The sequence below is a fragment of the Centropristis striata genome, chromosome 1, assembly GCF_030273125.1.
Source record: "Centropristis striata isolate RG_2023a ecotype Rhode Island chromosome 1, C.striata_1.0, whole genome shotgun sequence".
Taxonomy (NCBI): Eukaryota; Metazoa; Chordata; class Actinopteri; order Perciformes; family Serranidae; genus Centropristis; species Centropristis striata.
Genome location: NC_081517.1, coordinates 32,605,335 through 32,627,434, shown reverse-complemented (window position 1 = coordinate 32,627,434; position 22,100 = coordinate 32,605,335). Strand labels below are relative to the sequence as shown.

Below are 22,100 nucleotides of genomic sequence, written 5' to 3'. Positions count from 1 at the left end.
CTTACAGATTTTTTGCATTAGTGTTAAGTCTGGTTTTCAACAAGCTTTTTATTTTTCGATTGTAGTTGATGAATCTGCAGAGACATGCTTATTTGTAAAGCACCTTTCAACAGCAAGACCATCTATATGCTGTGCATAGCTAACAAAAAAGAACTGAAGGTTTTATGGATCTCATGTAGTTTGTTCTGTTTTGTTCAGTAACTGATCGAAATGGCAGACGTCGCTGTTGCAGTTCCCGCCGAGAAGAGGGCACCTCCCAAATTCAAGCAGAGGACCACTCGCACCTTCAAGAGCAAGGCGCCTAAACCTGGCCAGAAGGGGTGAGAAGGATTGAAGATCACAAACATTTTACATGTATTTCTTTATTTGCGATTTAAGCTTACATTGAAAAACACTTATCGTTCAGTTTGCACTCAGTTTAATCTTTCTTGTCTTATGCAATCAGATTCGGAGACGACATCCCCGGCATGGAGGGCCTTGGCACAGACATCACAGTGATCTGCCCATGGGAAGCCTTTGGGGACATGGAGCTCAGCGACCTGGCGAAATATGGAATTGTTTAGCCCTCTTCTTTATGAACTCTTACCTCCTGTTAAAACAGTTGTTCCTCATGTTTTCCAACTGTTTTACTGAGGAAAAATCTGGCTTTGTGGTCAAGAGAGGAGGCAGCTTTTGATTATTTAAAATCTGACCTGAAAAAAAAATCCAGCACTCTCTCTTGACTCTTGCACTTTATCTTGCCCTGCCTTTCCAACAATTCTCCATCGTCCTTGTAACGAGCGCTGATAGCAGCTCTGGACCTCAGATTTTACTTTCCACAGAGGAAAAAAAAGAGAAAACAAATGGTGTATTTATTTTCATATTGTGATATTCTATATTTTTTGTTTTGTTCTCCTCAAAGCTGCTGACTCAACATGCAAAGATGTCTATCTTTTATATAAGAAAATTTTATTTTTATGCCAAAGTGTATAATTCACTTCACTCTTCAGGGAAAAAAGATCATCAATATATTGTCTGTAGAGAAGAACAATTCAGTGAACACAATAAATGTTGATTATTTGGATAGAACATCTGTCTCTGTGTTTGTTCTGTGATTTACATCAAATGCTGCAAAATTATTTTAACATTTCACATTTAAGTCAACAGAAGTATCGAATAATAATAGCTTCAGAGTAAAATACAATTCTATAATTTAAACAATGCCTCAGAATTAACATGAATATTTATCATGAAATGTCAGAATATAGTATGATGTTAAAAATCACAAAAAAGTCAGAGTAAAGTACGACGTTCAAAATTTCATTAAAAAAATATTAGAATAGTATGATGTTCAAAATAACAAAAAAATTCATAGTACAGCGTGATGTTCAAAATCTTACAAAAAAGTCATGGTATAGTATGACGTTAAAAATCATTAAATAATCATAGTATAGTATAAGATTCAAAATCACAAAAAAAAATCATAGTATAGTTTCACGTTCAAAATTTCATTAAAAAGTCATAGTATAGTTATGACTTTAAAAATCACATAAAAAAAAGTCATAGTACAGAATTACATTAAAATTCATATTACACTCTGTAAGGACTTTAAAGGTATACAGCGGGAAGGCCTAGAGTTCAAAACGTCTCTTTATGCAGACGATCTGCTTTTATATGTTTCAGACCCAAGTTTATCACTCCCCTACATTCTAGATATTCTGAATCAGTTTGGAAAGATCTCCGGATATAAGTTGAATTTACAAAAGAGCGAACTTCTCCCCTTAAACTCTAAGGCAGATGACATTCCCTCTAATCTTTTCCCCTTTAAAAGGGTCCAAAATGGCCTTAAATATCTGGGAATTGAGGTCACTCGCTCTTTCTCTGCCACCTTTAAGAAAAATTTCATGGCTGTCCTTAATAAATGTAAGCAGGATATGAACCGTTGGGCCTCTCTACCATTGTCAGTAGTAGGATGTGTTAACCTTGTTAAAATGATAGTATTGGCAAAATTTTTATATCTTTTCCAAAACATCCCAATTTTAATTAAAAAATATTTTTTTAAAGCATTTGATAAAAGTATTGTCTCTTTCATATGGGCAAACAAACCTAGTCGTATTAGCAAGACTCACCTCCAAGGATCGAAGCGCTCTGGTGGACTTGCGTTGCCAAATTTGATTTTTTATTATTGGGCATGCAACATCCAGAAATTAATTCACTGGTTTGAGGATAACCCAATTGCAGATAAAGCAGACTGGGTGCAATTGGCGCTTTCATGATGCCAACATCACTTAGGCTCAGTGATTTGTGCGGCCTTGCCACTTATTAGCAATAATTTGAGCTCAAATACAATAGTTAATCAATCCATAAAAATTTGGGCTCAATTTAAAAAACATTTTGGGTTACAGAGGCCCTCTATCCTCTCACCTGTTAAGTCAAATCACATGTTCATTCCCTCTTGTACTGATACTGCATTCACCTGGTCGAGCGCGTACCGTAGAGGCATCGTCCTCGTGAGCTGGCAGCCCAGGTTCAAATCCGACTTGGAGCCCTTTCCCGCATGTCTTCCCCCTTGTCTCCCCCCTTCACTCTGTCTCTCAATATCAAAAAAGCCTTGAATATGGTGCAAAAATGTCTTTTAAAAAAATAAATCAAAATTTCATTTAAAAAAAGTCATTGTATAGAATCACATTCAAAATCAAATAAAAAGGCATAGTCTAGTATGATCTTCCAAATCACAATAAAGATATAGTATAGCATAATATTCAAATATAAAAGTCAGTATAATATGACATTCAAAATTTAAAAAAAAGTCATAGTAAAGTATTGCATTTATGTTCTCATAAAAAAGTCATAATATAGTATGACGTTCAACATTTTATAGAATAAAAAAGTCATAGTATAGTATGACTTTCAAATTCATATAAAAAAGTCAAGAGTATGACACTCAAATTCACCAAAAAAAAATCATTGTATAGTATGATGTTCAAAACCACATAAAAAAGTAATAATATAGTATGACATTCAAAATCACAAAAAAGTCATATGTACAGCATGACGTTCAAAATTTCATTTAAAAAAAAAAAGTAATATTATAGTATGTCACCAAAAATTTTGACATAAAAATAAACAATATAATTACAATGAAATATTTTGAAATGTTCTAGACTTGATTATAAAAAATATTGATTGTGGAGATTTAGGAGCAAAATTTTATATTGTAACATTTTTTCACGTCACATTACTTATTGTTCAGTTTATCTGGAGGATAACTTTCTCAGTACTGTTCCTCTTAAACACGAGTCCACAGGCCATGAGACAAGGGATCAAAGGCTGGAGAGTTCTTTATGTGTCACTAAGTGACTGATCACCTGAACACAGGCTGTTACATCACATGGTCCAGATCCTCGAGAAACTAAGTCAGGACACATGTTTGTGTCAGACACCAAACAGGACGAGGACCACAAGAGCGTCACGTTAAACAGTTTATTGAAGGATTTGGGGAAAGGGAGTGTATGGGTGTGTGTCCAGAGCTGTGTGGCGTCTCACTGAGATGGCGGGGTGGGTTCCAGGGCACACTCGATGATTGTCCGGAGTCACGGGGCAGAAGATCAAAGACGTAGTTGAGCAGGTCCGATATCACAGGTAGGAGTCAGAGGCGTATGAAGACAGGTAGGGTAACTGGTACTGGTTTGCAGACGATCTGACAAGGAGGTACTGAAAGACAGGGCTTATATACAGAGGGTGATGAACAGGGAATGCAGTGCAGCTGGCAGGTTAATTAGTGCAGGAGTAGATACAGGTGTGGCTGATCAGACAGAGCCGAGACTGGAGCGGCAGCAATTAGTGCTGTTAACAGGGCAGAGAGAGAAAGCTCATGACAGAACCCCCCCCCTAAGGGACGGCCCCAGAAGTCCCCAAAAAACATCAAACTGGGCGGGCGGAGGGGGAGCCGGCGGAGGGTCAGAACTCCTCTGAGCGGTCAGACTCCATGGCCTCATCCTCCGAGGGGGCCTGAGAGGTGCCATCAGGGGCCAGGGCAGGGTCAGAAACTGGGCAGGAGGAGCGATGGGACCCCTTAGGACGACCCCGACGGATGGCAGGCTGGTCCGGATGCAGACGGTGGAAGTCGGCGATGAGAGTCCGGTCCACAATTCGACTGGTCGGCACCCAGGTTCTCTCCTCAGGCCCATAGCCCTCCCAGTTGACGAGATACTGGAGGCCCCTACCCCTCCGTCTGGACTGAAGCAGGCGTCGAACGGTGTACACCAGCCCACCGTCAATGAGGCGAGGAGGAGGAGGTGCCGCTGGGACCAGCGGGCTTACATGCACTGGTTTGACTTTCGAAACATGGAAAGTGGGGTGCACCTTCATGGAAGCTGGCAACTGGAGCCGGACCGCGGTTGGACTGATGACCCTCTGGATAGGGAATGGGCCGAGGAACCGAGGTGCTAGCTTACGTGATTCCACCCTCAGCGGCAGGTCCTTGGCTGACAGCCACACCTTCTGGCCAACACAGTAAGTGGGTGCTGGTGTCCTCCGACGGTTAGCCCCAGTGGCATAGCTGGTCACTGACTTGAGTAGTGTGGCACGGGCTTGTGACCAGGTGCGGCGGCATCGGCGAGGGCAGACGGGCAGGAAACCTCTCCTTCCTGGCTGGGGAACAGAGGGGGCTGGTAGCCATATACACACTGAAAAGGTGACATACCAGTGGCAGAACAGGTGAGGGAGTTGTGGGCGTACTCTACCCATGTCAGTTGTTGCGCCCAAGCCTGGGGCTTACGGGAAGCCATGCATCGGAGCGCCTTCTCCAGTTCCTGGTTCACCCGCTCTCACTGACCATTGGACTGGGGATGAAATCCAGAGGTGAGACTTACTGTGGCCCCTAGAAGATGGCAGAACTCCTTCCAGAATGTAGAGGTCAATTGTGGGCCTCGGTCTGAGACAACGTCCTTGGGCAGCCCGTGTAGACGGAAGACATGATCTATAACAACCTGGGCAGTCTCTCTAGCAGATGGCAGCTTCAGGAGGGGAATGAAGTGCGCCATCTTGCTGAACCGGTCAACCACAGTGAGAATGACTAATCCCATCATTCCATCCGATGGGGGCAGGCCTGTTACAAAGTCCAGGGAGACGTGGGACCAGGGTCGTGTGGGCACAGGCAGAGGCTGGAGTAATCCAGCGGGTGGCTGGTTGGAGGATTTGTTCTGGTTGCAGGTGAGGCAAGCACGGACAAATTCTCTGACATCCCTTCTCAAGGAAGGCCACCAGAAGCGCTGGGCAAGGAGATGGCAGGTGCGGGCTGAACCCGGGTGGCAGGCAAGGCGGGAGTTGTGTCCCCACTGTATGACCCGGGATCTCAAGTTCTCAGGGACGAAGAGACGGCCATCAGGGCATGCACTGGTGCCGGGATGGTCACGGAGAGCCTCTTGAACCTCTTCCTCGACATCCCAGGTCAAAGCAGCTATGATACAGGGATCAGGCAGGATGGGTGCAGGTTCCTGGGAAGGGGCGTCATCCTTCTGGAACTGGCGGGAGAGAGCATCTGGCTTGGTATTACGTGAACCTGGGTGTTATGACAGGGTGAAGTTGAATCTGGTGAAAAACAAGGCCCAGCGGGATTGTCTGGAGTTGAGGCGCTTGGCAGTGCGGATGTATTCAAGGTTTTTGTGATCTGTCCAGACCAGGAACGGGACCGTGGACCCCTCCAGCCAGTGACGCCACTCCTCCAGGGCAAGCTTGACGGCCAAAAGCTCACGGTTTCCAATGTCATAATTGCGCTCTGCAGGCGAAAGCCGGCGGGAAAAGAATGCACAGGGGTGCAATTTGTTGTCCTCCACTGCCCGTTGAGAAAGTACGGCCCCGACTCCCATGTCCGAGGCATCCACCTCGACGACGAACTGTTGGTCTGCATCCGGCATCAGGAGGATGGGTGCCGTGGTGAAGCGGGCCTTGAGGGTCTGAAAGGCTTTGTTAGCCTCTGGGGTCCAGACAAAGGGGTGTTTGATACTGGTCAGAGTGGTGAGGGGAGCGGCGACGGTGCTGTAGTTCCGGATGAATTTCCTGTAGAAATTGGCAAAGCCAAGGAACTGTTGCAACTTCTTCCTATTCTCCGGAACTGGCCAGGAAGTAACTGCAGAGACCTTTGCGGGGTCCATCTGGATATTTCCCTCAGCCATGATGTATCCCAGGAATGACACAGACTGAACATGGAACTCGCACTTCTCTGCTTTGACATAGAGGGAGTTCTCCAGGAGGCGACGGAGGACCAGTTGGACATGAAAAGTGTGTTCAGACAGAGTTCTGGAGAAAATCAAGATGTCGTCCAGGTACACGAAGACGAACTTATTCAGCATGTCCCGCAGCATATCATTCACCAGAGCCTGGAATACCGCTGGTGCGTTGGTGAGGCCAAATGGCATTACCAGGTACTCATAGTGGCCGGTGTGGGTGTTGAATGCTGTTTTCCACTCGTCGCCTTCTCGTATGCGCACTAGGTGGTACGCATTACGAAGGTCCAGTTTAGTGAAAATTGTGGATCCCTGGAGCAGCTCAAAAGCAGAGGTGAGTAAGGGCAGAGGATACCGGTTCTTCACTGTGACGTCGTTCAGACCTCGGTAATCAATGCAGGGCCGAAGAGAACCGTCTCTCTTTCCCACAAAGAAGAACCCGGCACCAGCAGGAGAAGAAGACGGGCGGATGATTCCAGCTGCTAGGGAGTCCCTGATGTAATCCTCCATGGCCTTTCTTTCTGGAGGAGACAGTGAGTAGAGGTGACCCTTAGGTGGAGCAGATCCAGGGAGAAGGTCAATGGCGCAGTCGTACGGACAGTGTGGGGGCAGAGATGTGGCTTTGGTCTTGTTGAACACTTGCCGGAGGCCATGGTAGCATTCAGGAACGTTGGAAATGTCAGGGGCAGTGCTGGGGGGGTATTGAGCTGGTGGGCAGCGAGGCAGCACGCAAACAGGTCAGGTGGCAGTCATCTCCCCATTCTTTGACAGTTCCGGAGGCCCAGTCGAGGTGAGGATTGTGGAGACGGAGCCATGGGTGGCCCAGGATTAGGGGTTGGCCCCGGGGAGCAGAGTAGGTGGAAGCAGATGGTCTCTTGGTGGTTGCCTGACACCAACATTGAGATGGGGGCTGTGATGCTGGTAACTGTGCCAAGTATGTGACCGTCCAGGGCCCGGGCTGGAACTGGAGCGGACAAGTGGTGGCTTTCCAAGCCCAGCTGATGAGCAAGTTCTGTGTCCATAATGTTTGCTTCTGCGCCAGAGTCCACCAGGGCTGCCAGAGTGTGGGTTGTATCAGACAGGTAAAGACAGACTTGGATCAGGGTTTTACGATTGATGGAGGACTGAATGTTCATTGAGCTCAGCCGGATTCCTCCTACATCTGGTGAGCTCCGGCTTTTGCTGGACAGGCTGGTAAGATGGTGTGGCAGGAGAAGACGGGAGAGCAGTCGGGCTGCTCCGTGTGCTGGTGGATGGACTGTTGCGCCCTCTCTCTCGACGACGGGCCTGGATCCTGCGGTCGATGCGGACAGCCAGAGCAATGGCTTCGTCGAGGGTGGAGGGTTGATCATGGGAAACCAACTCATCCTTTATGTAGTCCGCCAGGCTGTGGAGGAACGCATCCACCAACGCCTCCATGTTCCAGGAGCTCCGACTTGCCACTGTTCGAAAATCGATGGAGTAATCCGCCACGGTCCTTCTGCCTTGACGAATACTCATCAGGGTCTGTGATGCCTCAGCTGTTGTGGATCCCAAGTCGAAGACCTTGAGCATCTCCTCGGCGAAAAGGTTGAAGGTAGCACATGCAGGGGTCTGGCGCTCGAACTCAGCCGTTCCCCACAGTCGAGCCCGTCCCGTCAGGTGAGTGATCACAAAACCTACTTTAGCCCCTTCAGTGGCAAAGGTTCGGGGTTGCAGGCTAAACTGGACACGGCAGCTCGTCAGGAATGCCCGTACCTGAGTTGGGTCGCCGTTGAACCGCTCTGGATTGCCATCTTGGGTTCTGGGGATACAGCAACAGCGGCGGCAGTGACCAGGGCAGATGACTCGGGAGCTGGGCCGGTGGGCAGACTGGCTGAAGCTGACGGAGGAGTAAGGTTGGTGAGAAGTTGAAAAACCATGGCAAGTTGTTGTTGCTGCTGCTGAATCTGTTGCTGTTGCTGCTGGAACTGCTGTTGCTGTTGATGGCCGACCTGGAGCAGGGAGGCAATGTCATCAGTCATGCGGTTAACCTCTCTCTCTCTGTGTTCCAGGCGCTGCATGGCGGTGGGTTGTTCAGGTTCGTCGGGTTCCATGCTGGGTGGGACGTGCGCTGGGTCCATGTTTGGTCAGATCGTACTGTCAGACATCAAACAGGACGAGGACCACAAGAGCGTCACGTTAAACAGTTTATTGAAGGATTTGGGGAAAGTGAGTGTATGGGTGTGTGTCAAGAGCTGTGTGGCGTCTCACTGAGATGGCGGGGTGGGTTCCAGGGCACACTCGATGATTGTCCGGAGTCACGGGGCAGAAGATCAAAGACGTAGTTGAGCAGGTCCGATATCACAGGTAGGAGTCAGAGGCGTATGAAGTCAGGCAGGGTAACTGGTACTGGTTTGCAGACGATCTGACAAGGAGGTACTGAAAGACAGGGATTATATACAGAGGGCGATGAACAGGGAATGCAGTGCAGCTGGCAGGTTAATTAGTGCAGGAGTAGATACAGGTGTGGCTGATCAGACAGAGCCGAGACTGGAGCGGCAGCAATTAGTGCTGTTAACAGGGCAGAGAGAGAAAGCTCATGACAGTTTGTTGTTTTTACATATAAACAACAATATACAATAACAATATAACAGATGTAATTTGGGCAATTTGCAGTTTTAGATGTTAGCAAATAAACTGCATTTGTAAAAAAAAAAAAAAACATTCCATAAAATCAGACATACAGATTTATTACACACAAGAGTCTCAGCTTTCCAGTGACACCCAATTTATGCAATTCACAGACTGCTTTGGGAGCCCAGTTTGACTGCATAGTTGTTACCCCAAACTAGAATATGTTAGCAACAGTGGACATGTCTGTAAAGAGGACACTTTTGGTTCAGCAGAATGCATTTTCATGCAGATATCTTGAGGTAAGCAGTCAGGGAAAAATGGCCATTTCTGTGTTTTTCTTGCCAAAATGTAGCCTTACTGTGGAGCGTTATTTAGCCCCCTTCCCATTGTAAATGTTACTAATTAAATATTTGGGCATGTATTCAGTAATCTGTCATGGAATATGTTTTAAAAGTACCCTCCCAACACTGATTATACCTTAAATAAACAGTCACATGCAGACTCTGATGCAGAGGGTAAGTGTATGTGTGGGTAAAACAATGATGTATGTTGTGGGCAGTGACAGACAGACAATAGATATCTTTCAGCAGATTATTTGGCTTCATCTTTTCTTTGTCATGCTAATTACTGTCATTCACTCATTAATAAATGGCACATCTGAAATTCACTTGGACTACACGTTGACACATATATCTACAGCAACTTAAAATACACCTTGTAAATAGAGCTCATTCTGCTTATGTCATCTATTCGTGGCTGAGCAAGGGACAGAAGTGGACAGGACAGAGTTGGCACATTAAACAATCACAGAACATCAGAGAGGATTAGCAGCTCTGAGGACTTTATAAGGGGAAAGTCGGACGGAGAGAGGCAGAGAGACACAAGTGAGACTCATCGGATACAGCAGCAGAAAAACTTTCATCACTTTGAGACTTCAGCCAAAGGTAAGATGAAGCTGTGATTTTCTCCTGTATGGGGAGGCTTTTACTGCTGTGATAACATGCAATGCTTCTGAGAAGAGTGATGACTTTGTAGCTTTTTTCTTGATGGCTGAAAAAGAGCTGAAATGAGATCTGAGATACTTAATGAGAAGAAGGAGTTCTGCTTGAGGTCTGGTCTCTATTTCCTCATAATGTTCTATTACCAGAGGAGTTTTAACACTCGTTGCTCATATTTTCCTAATCAATTCTTACAGAATTTTTGCATTAGTGTTAAGTGGTTTTTGACAAGATTTTTTTTTCGATTGTAGTTGATGAATCTGCAGAGACGTGCATATTTGTAAAGCACCTTTCAACAGCAGTGCCATCTACATGCTGTGCATAGCTAACAAAAAAGAACTGAAGGTTTTATTTATCTCATATATTTTGTACTATTTCTTCTTCTTCAGTAACTGATCGAAATGGCAGACGTCGCCGTTGCAGTTCCCGCCGAGAAGAGGGCACCTCCCAAATTCAAGCAGAGGACCACTCGCACCTTCAAGAGCAAGGCGCCTAAACCTGGCCAGAAGGGGTGAGAAGGATTTAAGATCACAAACATTTTACATGTATTTCTTTATTTGCCATTCAAGCTTACATTGGAAAAACACATTCAGTTTGCATTCAGTTTAATCTTTCTTGTCTTATGCAATCAGATTCGGAGACGACATCCCCGGCATGGAGGGCCTTGGCACAGACATCACAGTGATCTGCCCATGGGAAGCCTTTGGGGACATGGAGCTCAGCGACCTGGCGAAATATGGAATTGTTTAGCCCTCTTCTTTATGAACTCTTACCTCCTGTTAAAACAGTTGTCCCTCATGTTTTCCAACTGTTTTACTGAGAAAATCTGGCTTTGTGGTCAAGAGAGGAGGCAGCTTTTGATTATTTAAAATCTGACCTGAAAAAAAAATCCAGCACTCTCTCTTGACTCTTGCACTTTATCTTGCCCTGCCTTTCCAACAATTCTCCATCGTCCTCGTAACGAGCGCTGATAGCAGCTCTGGAACTCAAATTTTACTTTCCACAGAGGAAAAAAAAGAGAAAACAAATGGTGTATTTATTTTCATATTGTGATATTCTATATTTTTTGTTTTGTTCTTCACTTCACTCTTCAGGGAAAAAAGATCATCAATATATTGTCTGTAGAGAAGAACAATTCAGTGAACACAATAAATGTTGATTATTTCGATAGAACATCTGTCTTTGTGTCTGTTCTGTGATTTACATCAAATGCTGCAAAATTATTTTAACATTTCACATTTAAGTCAACAGAATTATCGAATAATGATAGCTTCAGAGTAAAATATCATTCTATAATTTAAACAATGCCTCAGAATTAACATGAATATTTATCATGAAATGTCAGAATATAGTATGATGTTAAAAATCACAAAAAAAGTCAGAGTATAGTACGACGTTCAAAATTTTATTAAAAAAATCTTAGAATAGTATGATGTTCAAAATAACAAAAAAAATCATAGTACAGCGTGATGTTCAAAATCTTACAAAAAAGTCAGGCTATAGTATGATGTTGACAAACACATAAAAAGTTATAGTATAGCATGACATTCAAGATTGTATAAAAAAGTCAAAGCATAGTGTGAGGTTCAAAATCACTTTTAAAAAGTCATGGTATAGTATGACGTTAAAAATCATTAAATAATCATAGTATCGTATAAGATTCAAAATCACAAAAAAAGTCATAGTATAGTTTCATGTACAAAATTTCATTAAAAAGTCATAGTATTGTTTGACTTTGAAAATATCATAAAAAAGTAATAATTTAGTATGTTGTTTAAAATCATAAGAAGTCGTATTATAGTATGACATTCAAAATCACACAAAAAAAACATAGCATAGTATAACATTCAAAATCACGTAAAAAAAAAAGTCATAGTATAGTATGACATTTCAAACCACATTAAAAAGTCATGGTATAGTATGACGTTCAAAATCACGAAAAAGTTGAAATATAGTTTGACATTCAAAACTTGATAAAAAAGTCAGAGCAAAGTATGACATTCAAAATGACATGTCATAGCATAATTTGACGTTTGAAATCACATTAAAAAGTCATAGTATAGGATCTCGTTAAAAAAATGTTTTAATAAGGTCATGGTATAGCAAGACGTTCAAAATCATAAAAAGAAGTTGTAGCAGAGTATGACGTTCAAAATGACATAAAATGTCATAATATAGTATAATGATCGAAATTTCATTAAAAAAGTCATAGTATAGTGTAACATTTAAAATTACATTAAAAAGTCAGAGTATAGTTTGACAATTAAAAACACAAAAAGTCATAGTAAAGTGTGATGTTCAAAATTTAATAAATAAGTCATGATATAGTATGACATTCAAAGTTTCATGAAAATGTTATAGCATAGTATGCCATTCAAAATCACAAAAAAGTCATAGTATAGTATGACATTCAAAATTTCAGTATCACGTACAAAATTTGATTAAAAAGTCTTAGTATTGTTTAATGTTCAAAATATCATAAAAAAGTAATAGTTTAGTATGATGTTTAAAATCATTTTAAAAAATCATAGTATAATAGCACATTCAAAATTTCATTAAAAAAAATTATGTATAGTATGACGTTCAAAATCACAAAAAACATAGTAAAGTATAACGTTCAAAATCACTTATAAAAAAGTCATAGTGGGCATTCCCAGTGGCACACCTGGTAGAGCGCATACCACGGAGGCCCAGTCCTCGTGAGCGGGTGGCCCGGGTTCGAGTCCGGCTCGGAGCCCTTTCCCGCGTGTCTTCCCCTCTGTCTCGCCCTTTCACTCTAACATCTCTACTGTCAATAAAGCTATAAAATGCCCCCCAAAAAAAAAGTATTTAAAAAAAAAAAAAAAAGTCATAGTGTAGTAACACATACAAAATGTTATTTTTAAAAGTCATATTATAGTATGACATTTAAATTCACATATAAAAAAATTATAATATAGTATGACGTTCAAAATCACTAAAAAAAGTCATAGTATAGTATTGCGTTCAAAATGTAATAAATAACTCATTTTTATAGTAAGTCACCAACCTTTTTGACATAAATATAGAAAATACATTATTATGAAATAATATGAAATGTTCTAGACTTGCGTACAAAAAATATTGATTGTGGAGATTTAGGAGCAAAATTTCATCAAATAACATTTATCTTCTCACGTCACAATACTTATTGTTCAGTTTATTTGGGGGATAACTTTCTCAGTACTGTTCCTCTTTAACACGAGTCCACAGGCCATGAGACAAGGGATCAAAGGCTGGAGAGTTCTTTATGTGTCACTAAGTGACTGATCACCTGAACACAGGCTGTTACGTCACATGGTCCAGATCCTCGAGAAACTAAGTCAGGACACATGTTTGTTGTTTGTACATCATTTTAATCCTCTTATATACTATAACAATATAACACATATAGCATGATGTATGTAATTTGGGAAAATGGCAGTTTTCAGGTATTTATATGTTAGCAAATACATTGCATTTGTAAAGAATTATAAACTCCATAAAATCCAACGAAAAGTACAAAAGGCAAAAGTAAGACATTTATGCAAAAGACTGCATGGTTGTTGCCCCAAACTGGAAGAGATTAGCAAAAAGTGAACCTTTCTGAAAAAGAGGAGACTTTGGGTTCCCATGCAGGTATCTTGAGGTCAGAAGTCAAAAGAACACTTTCAAAATGGTAATTTTATTGTTTTTCCAAAATTTAGTCTTACTGTGGATCGTTATTTAGCCATCTTCCTATTGTAAATGTGACTTATTAAATATTGGAAAATCTGTAGCTGAATATGTTTTAAAAGTACCTTCCCAACACTGATTATACATTAAATAAACAGTCACATGCAGACTTTGATGCAGAGGGTAAGTGTATGTGTGGGTAAAACACTGATGTATGTTGTGGGCCGTGACAGACAGACAATAGATATCTTTCCGCAGATTATTTGGCTTCATCTTTCCTTAGTTATGCTAATTACTGTCACTCACAGCCATAATGATTCACACATTGACACATATGTCTACAGCAACTTAAAATACACCTTGTAAATAGAGCTCATTCTCCTTTATCTCATCTATTAGTGGCTGAGCCAGGACAGGACAGAGTTGGCACATTAAACAACAAGACGGAACATCAAAGAGGATTAGCAGTTCTGAGGACTTTATAAGGGGAAAGTCGGACGGAGAGAGGAAGAGAGACACAAGTGAGACTCATCGGATACAGCAGCAGAAAAACTTTCATCACTTTGAGACTTCAGCTAAAGGTGAGATTAAGCTGTGATTTTCTCCTGTATGGGGAGGCTTTTACTGCTGTGATAACATGCAATGCTTCTGAGAAGAGTGATGACTTTGTAGCTTTTTTTCTTGATGGCTGAAAAAGAGCTGAAATGACATCTGAGATTCTTAATGAGAAGAAGGAGTTCTGCTCGAGATCTGGTCTCTATTTCCTCATAATGTCCTCCTGTTACCAGAGGAGTTTAACACTGTGCTGCCTTACTGTTACGGCTGGTTGTTGACAAGATTTTTATTTTTCAATCTTAGTAGACGAATCTGCAGAAGCATACTAATTTGTAAAGCACCTTTCAACAGCAAGACCATCTACATGCTGTGCATAGCAAACAAAAAAGAACTGAAGGTTTAATGGATCTCATATAGTTTGTTCTGTTTCTTCTTCAGTAACTGATCGTAATGGCAGACGTCGCCGTTGCAGTTCCCGCCGAGAAGAGGGCACCTCCCAAATTCAAGCAGAGGACCACTCGCACCTTCAAGAGCAAGGCGCCTAAACCTGGCCAGAAGGGGTGAGAAGGATTGAAGATCACAAACATTTTACATGTATTTCTTTATTTGCCATTTAAGCTTACATTGAAAAACACTTATCATTCAGTTTGCACTCAGTTTAATCTTTCTTGTTTTATGCAATCAGATTCGGAGACGACATCCCCGGCATGGAGGGCCTTGGCACAGACATCACAGTGATCTGCCCATGGGAAGCCTTTGGGGACATGGAGCTCAGCGACCTGGCGAAATATGGAATTGTTTAGCCCTCTTCTTTATGAACTCTTACCTCCTGTTAAAACAGTTGCCCCCACGTATTTCAACTGTTTTACTGAGAAAATCTGGCTTTGTGGTCAAGAGAGGAGGCAGCCTTTGATTATTTAAAATCTGACCTAAAAAAAAAATCCAGCACTCTCTCTTGACTCTTGCACTTTATCTGGCCCTGCCTTTCCAACAATTCTCCATCGTCCTCATAACGAGCACTGCTAGCAGCTCTGGACCTCAGATTTTACTTTCCACAGAGGAAAAAAAAGAAAATAAATGGAGTATTTATTTTCATACTCTGATATCCTATATTTTTGTGTTCTATCCTTCTCCTCAAAGCTGTTGTTTCAACATGCAAAGATGTCTATTTTGTGTATTACAAAAAATATTTTTTTGCCAAACTCTATAATTCACTTCACTCTTCAGGGAAAAAAGATCATCAATATATTGTCAGTAGAGAAGAACAATTCAATGAACACAATAAAAGTTGATTATTTCGATAGAACATCTGTCTTTGTGTCTGTTCTGTGATTTACACCACATGCTGCAAAATTATTTCAACATTTCACATTTAAGTAAAAAGAATAACTAAATGATAATGGCTTCAGAGTAAAACATAATACTATCATTTGCCAACGCCTCAGAATTAACATGAAAATTTACCATAAAAAGTCAGAATATAGTACGATATTAAAAATCACATGAATAAGCCATAGTTTAGTATAATGTTCAAAATCACATAAAAACGTCATAGTATATTATGAAGTTCTTAATTTCACTAAAAAAAAGTCATAGTATAGCACGACTTAAAAATTTTCATTAAAAAAGTCATATTATAGTATGATGTTCAAAATCACCAAAAAGTCCTAGTAGTGTATGACATTCAAATTTTCGGAAAAAAAGTCATAGTATAGTATGACAAAATTTCATAAATAACTCATAGTATAATATGATGTTCAATTTTTTCTTTAAAACAGTCATTGTAAAGTATGCCATTCATAATGTGATTAAAAAAATGTCATGGTATAGTATGACATTGAAAATTTCATGAAAAATCATAGCAGAGTATGACGTTCAAAATGACATAAAAAGTCATAGTATAGTATAACATTCAGAATTTCATGAAAAAGTCATGGTATCTTATGACGTTCAAAATCACGAAAAAGTTGAAAGTTTAACATTCAAAACTTGATAAAGAAAAAGTCAGAGCAAAGTATGACATTCAAAATTACATTCAAAAAAGTCATAGTATAGTATCACGTTAAAAATAAAAAATAAAAAGGTCATGGTATAGCAAGACGTTCAAAATGTCATTAAAAAAAAGTCATAGTATAGTGTAACATTTAAAATTACATTAAAAAGTCAGAGTATAGTTTGACAATTAAAAACACAAAAAAAGTCATAGTATAGTGTGATGTTCAAAATTTAATGAATAAGTCATGGTATAGTATGACATTAAAAGTTTCATGAAAAAGTCATAGTATAGTATGACATTCAAAATTTCAGGAAAAAAAAGTCATAGTATAATATCATGTACAAAATTTGATTAAAAAGTCATAGTATTGTTTGAGGTTCAAAATATCATAAAAAGTAATAGTTTAGTATGATGTTTAAAATCATTAAAAAATCAAAGTATAATAGCACATTCAAAACTTCATTAAAAAAAGTGATGTATAGTATGACGTTCAAAATCACAAAAAACATAGTAAAGTATAACGTTCAAAATAACGTAAAAAAAAGTCATAGTGTAGTAACACATGCCAAATTTTATTTTTAAAAGTCATATTATAGTATAACATTTAAATTCACATGTAAAAAATTATAGTATAGTATGACGTTCAAAATCGCAAAAAAAGTCATAGTATAGTATTGCGTTCAAAATTTCATAAATAACTCGTTTTTATAGTAAGTCACCAACTTTTTTGACATAAACATAGAAAATACATTTTTATGAAATAATATGAAATGTTCTAGACTTGCGTACAAAAAATATTGATTGTGGAGATTTAGGAGCAAAATTTCATCAAATAACATTTATCTTCTCACGTCACAATACTTATTGTTCAGTTTATTTGGGGGATAACTTTCTCGGTACTGTTCCTCTTTAACACGAGTCCACAGGCCATGAGACAAGGGATCAAAGGCTGGAGAGTTCTTTATGTGTCACTAAGTGACTGATCACCTGAACACAGGCTGTTACATCACATGGTCCAGAACCTCGAGAAACTAAGTCAGGACACATGTTTGTTGTTTGTACATCATTTTAATCCTCTTATATACTATAACAATATAACACATATAGCATGATGTATGTAATTTGAAAATATGGCAGTTTTCAGGTATTTATATGTTAGCAAATACATTGCATTTGTAAAGAATGATGAACTCCATAAAATCCGACGAAATGTACAACAGTCAAAAGTAAGACATTTATGCAAAAGACTGCATGGTTGTTGCCCCAAACTGGAAGAGATTAGCAAAAAGTGAACCTTTCTGAAAAAGGGGAGACTTTGGGTTCCCATGCAGGTATCTTGAGGTCAGAAGTCAAAAGAACATTTACAAAATGGTAATTTCATTGTTTTTCTTACCAAAATTTAGCCTTACTGTGGAGCTTTATTTAGCCATCTTCCTATTGTAAATGTTACTTATTAAATATTAGAAAAAATCTGTAGCTGAATATGGTTTAAAAGTACCTTCCCAATACTGATTATACCTTAAATAAACAGTCACATGCAGACTTTGATGCAGAGGGTAAGTGTATGTGTGGGTAAAACACTGATGTATGTTGTGGGCCGTGACAGACAGACAATAGATATCTTTCAGCAGATTATTTGGCTTCATCTTTCCTTAGTTATGCTAATTACTGTCACTCACTCACAGCCATAATGATTCACACATTGACACATATGTTTAGGGCAACTTAAAATACACCTTGTAAATAGAGCTCATTCTGCTTATCTCATCTATTCGTGGCTGAGCCAGGACAGGACAGAGTTGGCACATTAAACAACAAGACGGAACATCAGAGAGGATTAGCAGCTCTGAGGACTTTATAAGGGGAAAGTCGGACGGAGAGAGGCAGAGAGACACAAGTGAGACTCATCGGATACAGCAGCAGAAAAACTTTCATCATTTTGAGACTTCAGCTAAAGGTGAGATGAAGCTGTGATTTTATCCTGTAGAGGGAAGCTTTTACTGCTGTGATAACATGCAATGCTTCTGAGAAGAGTGATGGCTTTGTAGCTTTTTTCTGGATGGCTGAAAGATTGCTGAAATGAGATCTGAGATTCTTAATGAGAAGAAGGAGTTCTGCTCGAGGCCTGGTCTCTATTTCCTCATAATGTCCTCCTGTTACCAGAGGAGTGTAACACTGTGCTGCCTTAGTGTTACGGCTGGTTGTTGACAAGATTTTTATTTTTCAATCTTAGTAGACGAATCTGCAGAAGCGTACTAATTTGTAAAGCACCTTTCAACAGCAAGACCATCTACATGCTGTGCATAGCAAACAAAAAAGAACTGAAGGTTTTATTTATCTCATATATTTTGTTCTGTTTCTTCTTCAGTAACTGATCGAAATGGCAGATGTCGCCGTTGCAGCTCCCGCCGAGAAGAGGGCACCTCCCAAATTCAAGCAGAGGACCACTCGCACCTTCAAGAGCAAGGCGCCTAAACCTGGCCAGAAGGGGTGAGAAGGATTGAAGATCACAAACATTTTACATGTATTTCTTTATCTGCCATTTAAGCTTACATTGAAAAACACTTATCATTCAGTTTGCACTCAGTTTAATCTTTCTTGTCTTTTGCAATCAGATTTGGAGACGACATCCCCGGCATGGAGGGCCTTGGCACAGACATCACAGTGATCTGCCCATGGGAAGCCTTTGGGGACATGGAGCTCAGCGACCTGGCGAAATATGGAATTGTTTAGCCCTCTTCTTTATGAACTCTTACCTCCTGTTAAAACAGTTGCCCCCACGTATTTCAACTGTTTTACTGAGAAAATCTGGCTCTGTGCTCTAGAGAGGAGGCAGCTTTTGATTATTTAACCGGAAAAAAAAGAAAAAACTCCAGCACTCTCTCTTGACTCTTGCACTTTATCTGGCCCTGCCTTTCCAACAATTCTCCATCGTCCTCATAACGAGCACTGCTAGCAGCTCTGGACCTCAGATTTTACTTTCCACAGAGGAAAAAAAAGGAAACAAATGGAGTATTTATTTTCATACTCTGATATCCTATATTTTTGTGTTCTATCCTTCTCCTCAAAGCTGTTGTTTCAACATGCAAAGATGTCTATTTTGTGTATTACAAAAAATATTTTATGCCAAACTCTATAATTCACTTCACTCTTCAGGGAAAAAAGATCATCAATATATTGTCAGTAGAGAAGAACAATTCAATGAACACAATAAAAGTTGATTATTTCGATAGAACATCTGTCTTTGTGTCTGTTCTGTGATTTACACCACATGCTGCAAAATTATTTCAACATTTTACATTTAAGTAAAAAGAATAACTAAATGATAATGGCTTCAGAGTAAAACATAATACTATCATTTGCCAACGCCTCAGAATTAACATGAAAATTCACCATAAAAAGTCAGAATATAGTACGATATTAAAAATCACATAAATAAGCCATAGTTTAGTATAATGTTCAAAATCACATAAAAACGTCATAGTATATTATGAAGTTCTTAAATTCATTTAAAAAGTCATAGTTTAGCACAACTTTAAAAAAGTCACTAAAAAAGTCATATTATAGTATGATGTTCAAAATCACCAAAAAGTCCTAGTATAGTATGACATTCAAATTTTCTGAAAAAAAGTCATAGTATAGTATGATATTCAAAATCACCAAAGAATCATAGTATGATGTTCAAATGTTCGGAAAAAAGTCATAGTAAAGTATGACAAAATTCCATTAATAACTCATAGTATAATATGATGTTCAATTTTTTTTTTAAAACAGTCATTGTAAAGTATGCTATTGAAAATGTGATTTACAAAAGTCATAGAATAGTATGACATTAAAATCACATCAAAAAGTCATAGTATAGTATAACCTTCAAAATTTCATGAAAAATCATAGGAGACTATGACGTTCAAAATAACATAAAAAGTCATAGTATAATGTTCAAAATTTCATAAAAAATAAAATGTCGGTATAGTGGTATAGTATGACAAAAAAATCACGAAAAAGTTGAAATATAGTTTAACATTCAAAACTTGATCAAAAAAAGTCAGAGCAAAGTATGACATTCAAAATGACATTCAAAAAAGTCATAGCATAATATGATGTTTGAAATCACATCAAAAAGTCATAGTATAGTATCACGTAAAAAAAAATTTAAAAACGTCAAGACGTTCAAAATTATAAAAAGTCGTAGCAGAGTATGACATTCAAAATGACATAAAAAGTCATATAGTATAATGTTCAAAATTTCATAAAAAAAAGTCATAGTATGGTATGACTTTCAAAATCACGAAAAAAAAAGTCATATTATAGTATAACATTTAAAACTAGAAAATTTCCTCTGGGGAAATTCTGAAAGGGCCACGGGGGCTACTGCTGGTGTGTGACACTATAATGAGATTCTTCAGAAATTTCAAACAATTAATACTAGTAATGTTATGATACTATATTAGGAGCACACCTACAACAAGCATTCCTTTTCAAGTATTTCTTTATACAGCAACCTATGTCCTTTAACCTAAAATGTTTGGTTGTGTGTGTGTGTGTGTGTGTGTGTGTGTGTGTGTGTGTGTGTGTGTGTGTGTGTGTGTGTAACCAAAATCACATAAGGTTACCTGTGTGTGTGTGTGTAATTAAAATCACATAAAGTTACCTGTGTGTGTGTGTGTGTGTGTGTGTGTGTTTGTTTGAAGCATGTGTATCTGGAGGAGTGTGCGCGCTTACGCGCATGTGTGTGTGCGTGTATCTGTAACTGTAATCACATCAAAGAATCAAAGGCAATCACAGCAAAGATCAAAGGCAATCAGAGCAGAGCAATCAACAGAATTAACTGCCACCAACTGCCAATAGCCCGGAACATTGACAGCAGCCAGAGGGGGACAGACTGGAATTTATGGCCTCGAACAGAAAGCATTTTTGGCAAAACCATAATACCTATCATTGATCCGACTTCACTTTGAGCGTCCTGAGTTCTTCCTGAACGTCTACATATGTTTGTTTTTTTTAAGAAAAATGAAAAAATAGCTTTGTTAGAGCGATCTAAAAATACTGTTACATCTCCCTTTTTCAGAAATCTTCCTGCATTTTTAATGTGGGAGCCAATGAGGCTGTTGGTGCGTGTTGGTGGCACATCTGTGCGACCTACGCCCAAACTATAACTCTGCAAGCTTTACCAGAGGATTGTGAATGAGAAGACAAATTTTCCTAAGTTTCTATGTATAAATTATTTCTGTAGAGTGGAATTTGAGGCCTGGACCGCAGTTTTCAAATTTATTTTTTGACAATTTTTTCTCTCCCTCTACACTCTGATGACATCACACACTGTGACACGAACACTCCGTGCAATACACACCCATTATAATCTCAGAATTTCTCCAAAAGTGATCATGGTCATTAAACAGGGATTGATAAAAAACTATATGACCTATCGAAACGTGGATTAATACACTGATAAACAAGACTTGTGTCTACTGTTTAAAGTTTAAATGGAGTCTCTAGGTGAAATTATGCCGGAGAAGTAGACATTTAAAAATCTCCAATTATTGTTCTTTTTCGCTCATTTTTTTTCGGCCGTCCCATTCACTTCAATGCAAAATTTTGGGCAGAAAAATTCGTATTCCGTAGACAAAGTAATAGCACACCGATCCCGATCAAACCACACGTTTTGATATATAATTTTAATTTGTCCTAGTAGCAGGACGAAATTGCGTCCGGAAGAGGAAGAAGAAAAAACCTTTGCCCCAAGCACATACACGATTGCCCCGTGGCCCTAATTACATTAAAAAGTCAGAGTATAGTTTGACAATTAAAAACACAAAAAAAGTCATAGTATAGTGTGATGTTTAAAATTTAATAAAAAAGTCATAGTATAGTATGACATTCAACATCACAAAAAAAGTTGTAGTATAGTAAAACGTTAAAAATCACATAAAAAAGTCATAGTATAGTGTGACGTTCAAAATTTTTGTATAAAAAAATGTCATAGCATAATATGACATTTGAAATCACATCAAAAAGTCATAGTATAGTAAGACGTTCAAAATCACAAAAGAGCATAGTATAGTTTGACATTCAAAGTTC

The 22,100-nt window shown here is 39.3% G+C and overlaps 4 protein-coding genes across 7 annotated transcripts; all 4 read left to right on the top strand.

Moving 5' to 3' along the window:
* The first annotated feature begins 202 nt into the window (after positions 1–202).
* LOC131975922 (retinal cone rhodopsin-sensitive cGMP 3',5'-cyclic phosphodiesterase subunit gamma-like) lies at positions 203–9,724 on the top strand. 2 transcript variants are annotated; one of them, XM_059338758.1, is made up of 3 exons: positions 203–320; positions 446–600; positions 9,691–9,724. In XM_059338758.1, the coding sequence occupies exons 1-2, from the start codon at positions 211–213 to the stop codon at positions 561–563; spliced, it is 228 nt and encodes a 75-aa protein (XP_059194741.1). In that variant the 5' UTR covers positions 203–210; the 3' UTR covers positions 564–600; positions 9,691–9,724. The 2 variants fall into 2 exon arrangements, with proteins under 2 accessions (XP_059194741.1, XP_059194734.1); XM_059338751.1 differs by lacking the exon at positions 9,691–9,724 and having other exon boundaries at positions 446–1,068.
* LOC131975903 (retinal cone rhodopsin-sensitive cGMP 3',5'-cyclic phosphodiesterase subunit gamma-like) lies at positions 8,840–10,871 on the top strand. 3 transcript variants are annotated; one of them, XM_059338731.1, is made up of 3 exons: positions 8,840–9,100; positions 9,567–10,310; positions 10,432–10,871. In XM_059338731.1, exons 2-3 carry the CDS (start codon positions 10,201–10,203, stop codon positions 10,547–10,549), a joined length of 228 nt encoding a protein of 75 aa, XP_059194714.1. In that variant the 5' UTR covers positions 8,840–9,100; positions 9,567–10,200; the 3' UTR covers positions 10,550–10,871. The 3 variants fall into 3 exon arrangements, with proteins under 3 accessions (XP_059194714.1, XP_059194722.1, XP_059194706.1); XM_059338739.1 differs by having other exon boundaries at positions 8,840–9,745; positions 10,189–10,310; XM_059338723.1 differs by having other exon boundaries at positions 8,840–10,310.
* Positions 10,872–14,468: 3,597 nt separating this feature from the next.
* LOC131968217 (retinal cone rhodopsin-sensitive cGMP 3',5'-cyclic phosphodiesterase subunit gamma-like) lies at positions 14,469–17,958 on the top strand. Its single transcript, XM_059328998.1, has 3 exons — positions 14,469–14,586; positions 14,712–14,866; positions 17,925–17,958. The coding sequence occupies exons 1-2, from the start codon at positions 14,477–14,479 to the stop codon at positions 14,827–14,829; spliced, it is 228 nt and encodes a 75-aa protein (XP_059184981.1). The 5' UTR covers positions 14,469–14,476; the 3' UTR covers positions 14,830–14,866; positions 17,925–17,958.
* Positions 17,943–19,237, top strand: LOC131968223 (retinal cone rhodopsin-sensitive cGMP 3',5'-cyclic phosphodiesterase subunit gamma-like). The gene is made up of 3 exons (XM_059329009.1): positions 17,943–17,979; positions 18,391–18,512; positions 18,638–19,237. The coding sequence occupies exons 2-3, from the start codon at positions 18,403–18,405 to the stop codon at positions 18,753–18,755; spliced, it is 228 nt and encodes a 75-aa protein (XP_059184992.1). The 5' UTR covers positions 17,943–17,979; positions 18,391–18,402; the 3' UTR covers positions 18,756–19,237.
* Positions 19,238–22,100: the final 2,863 nt, after the last annotated feature.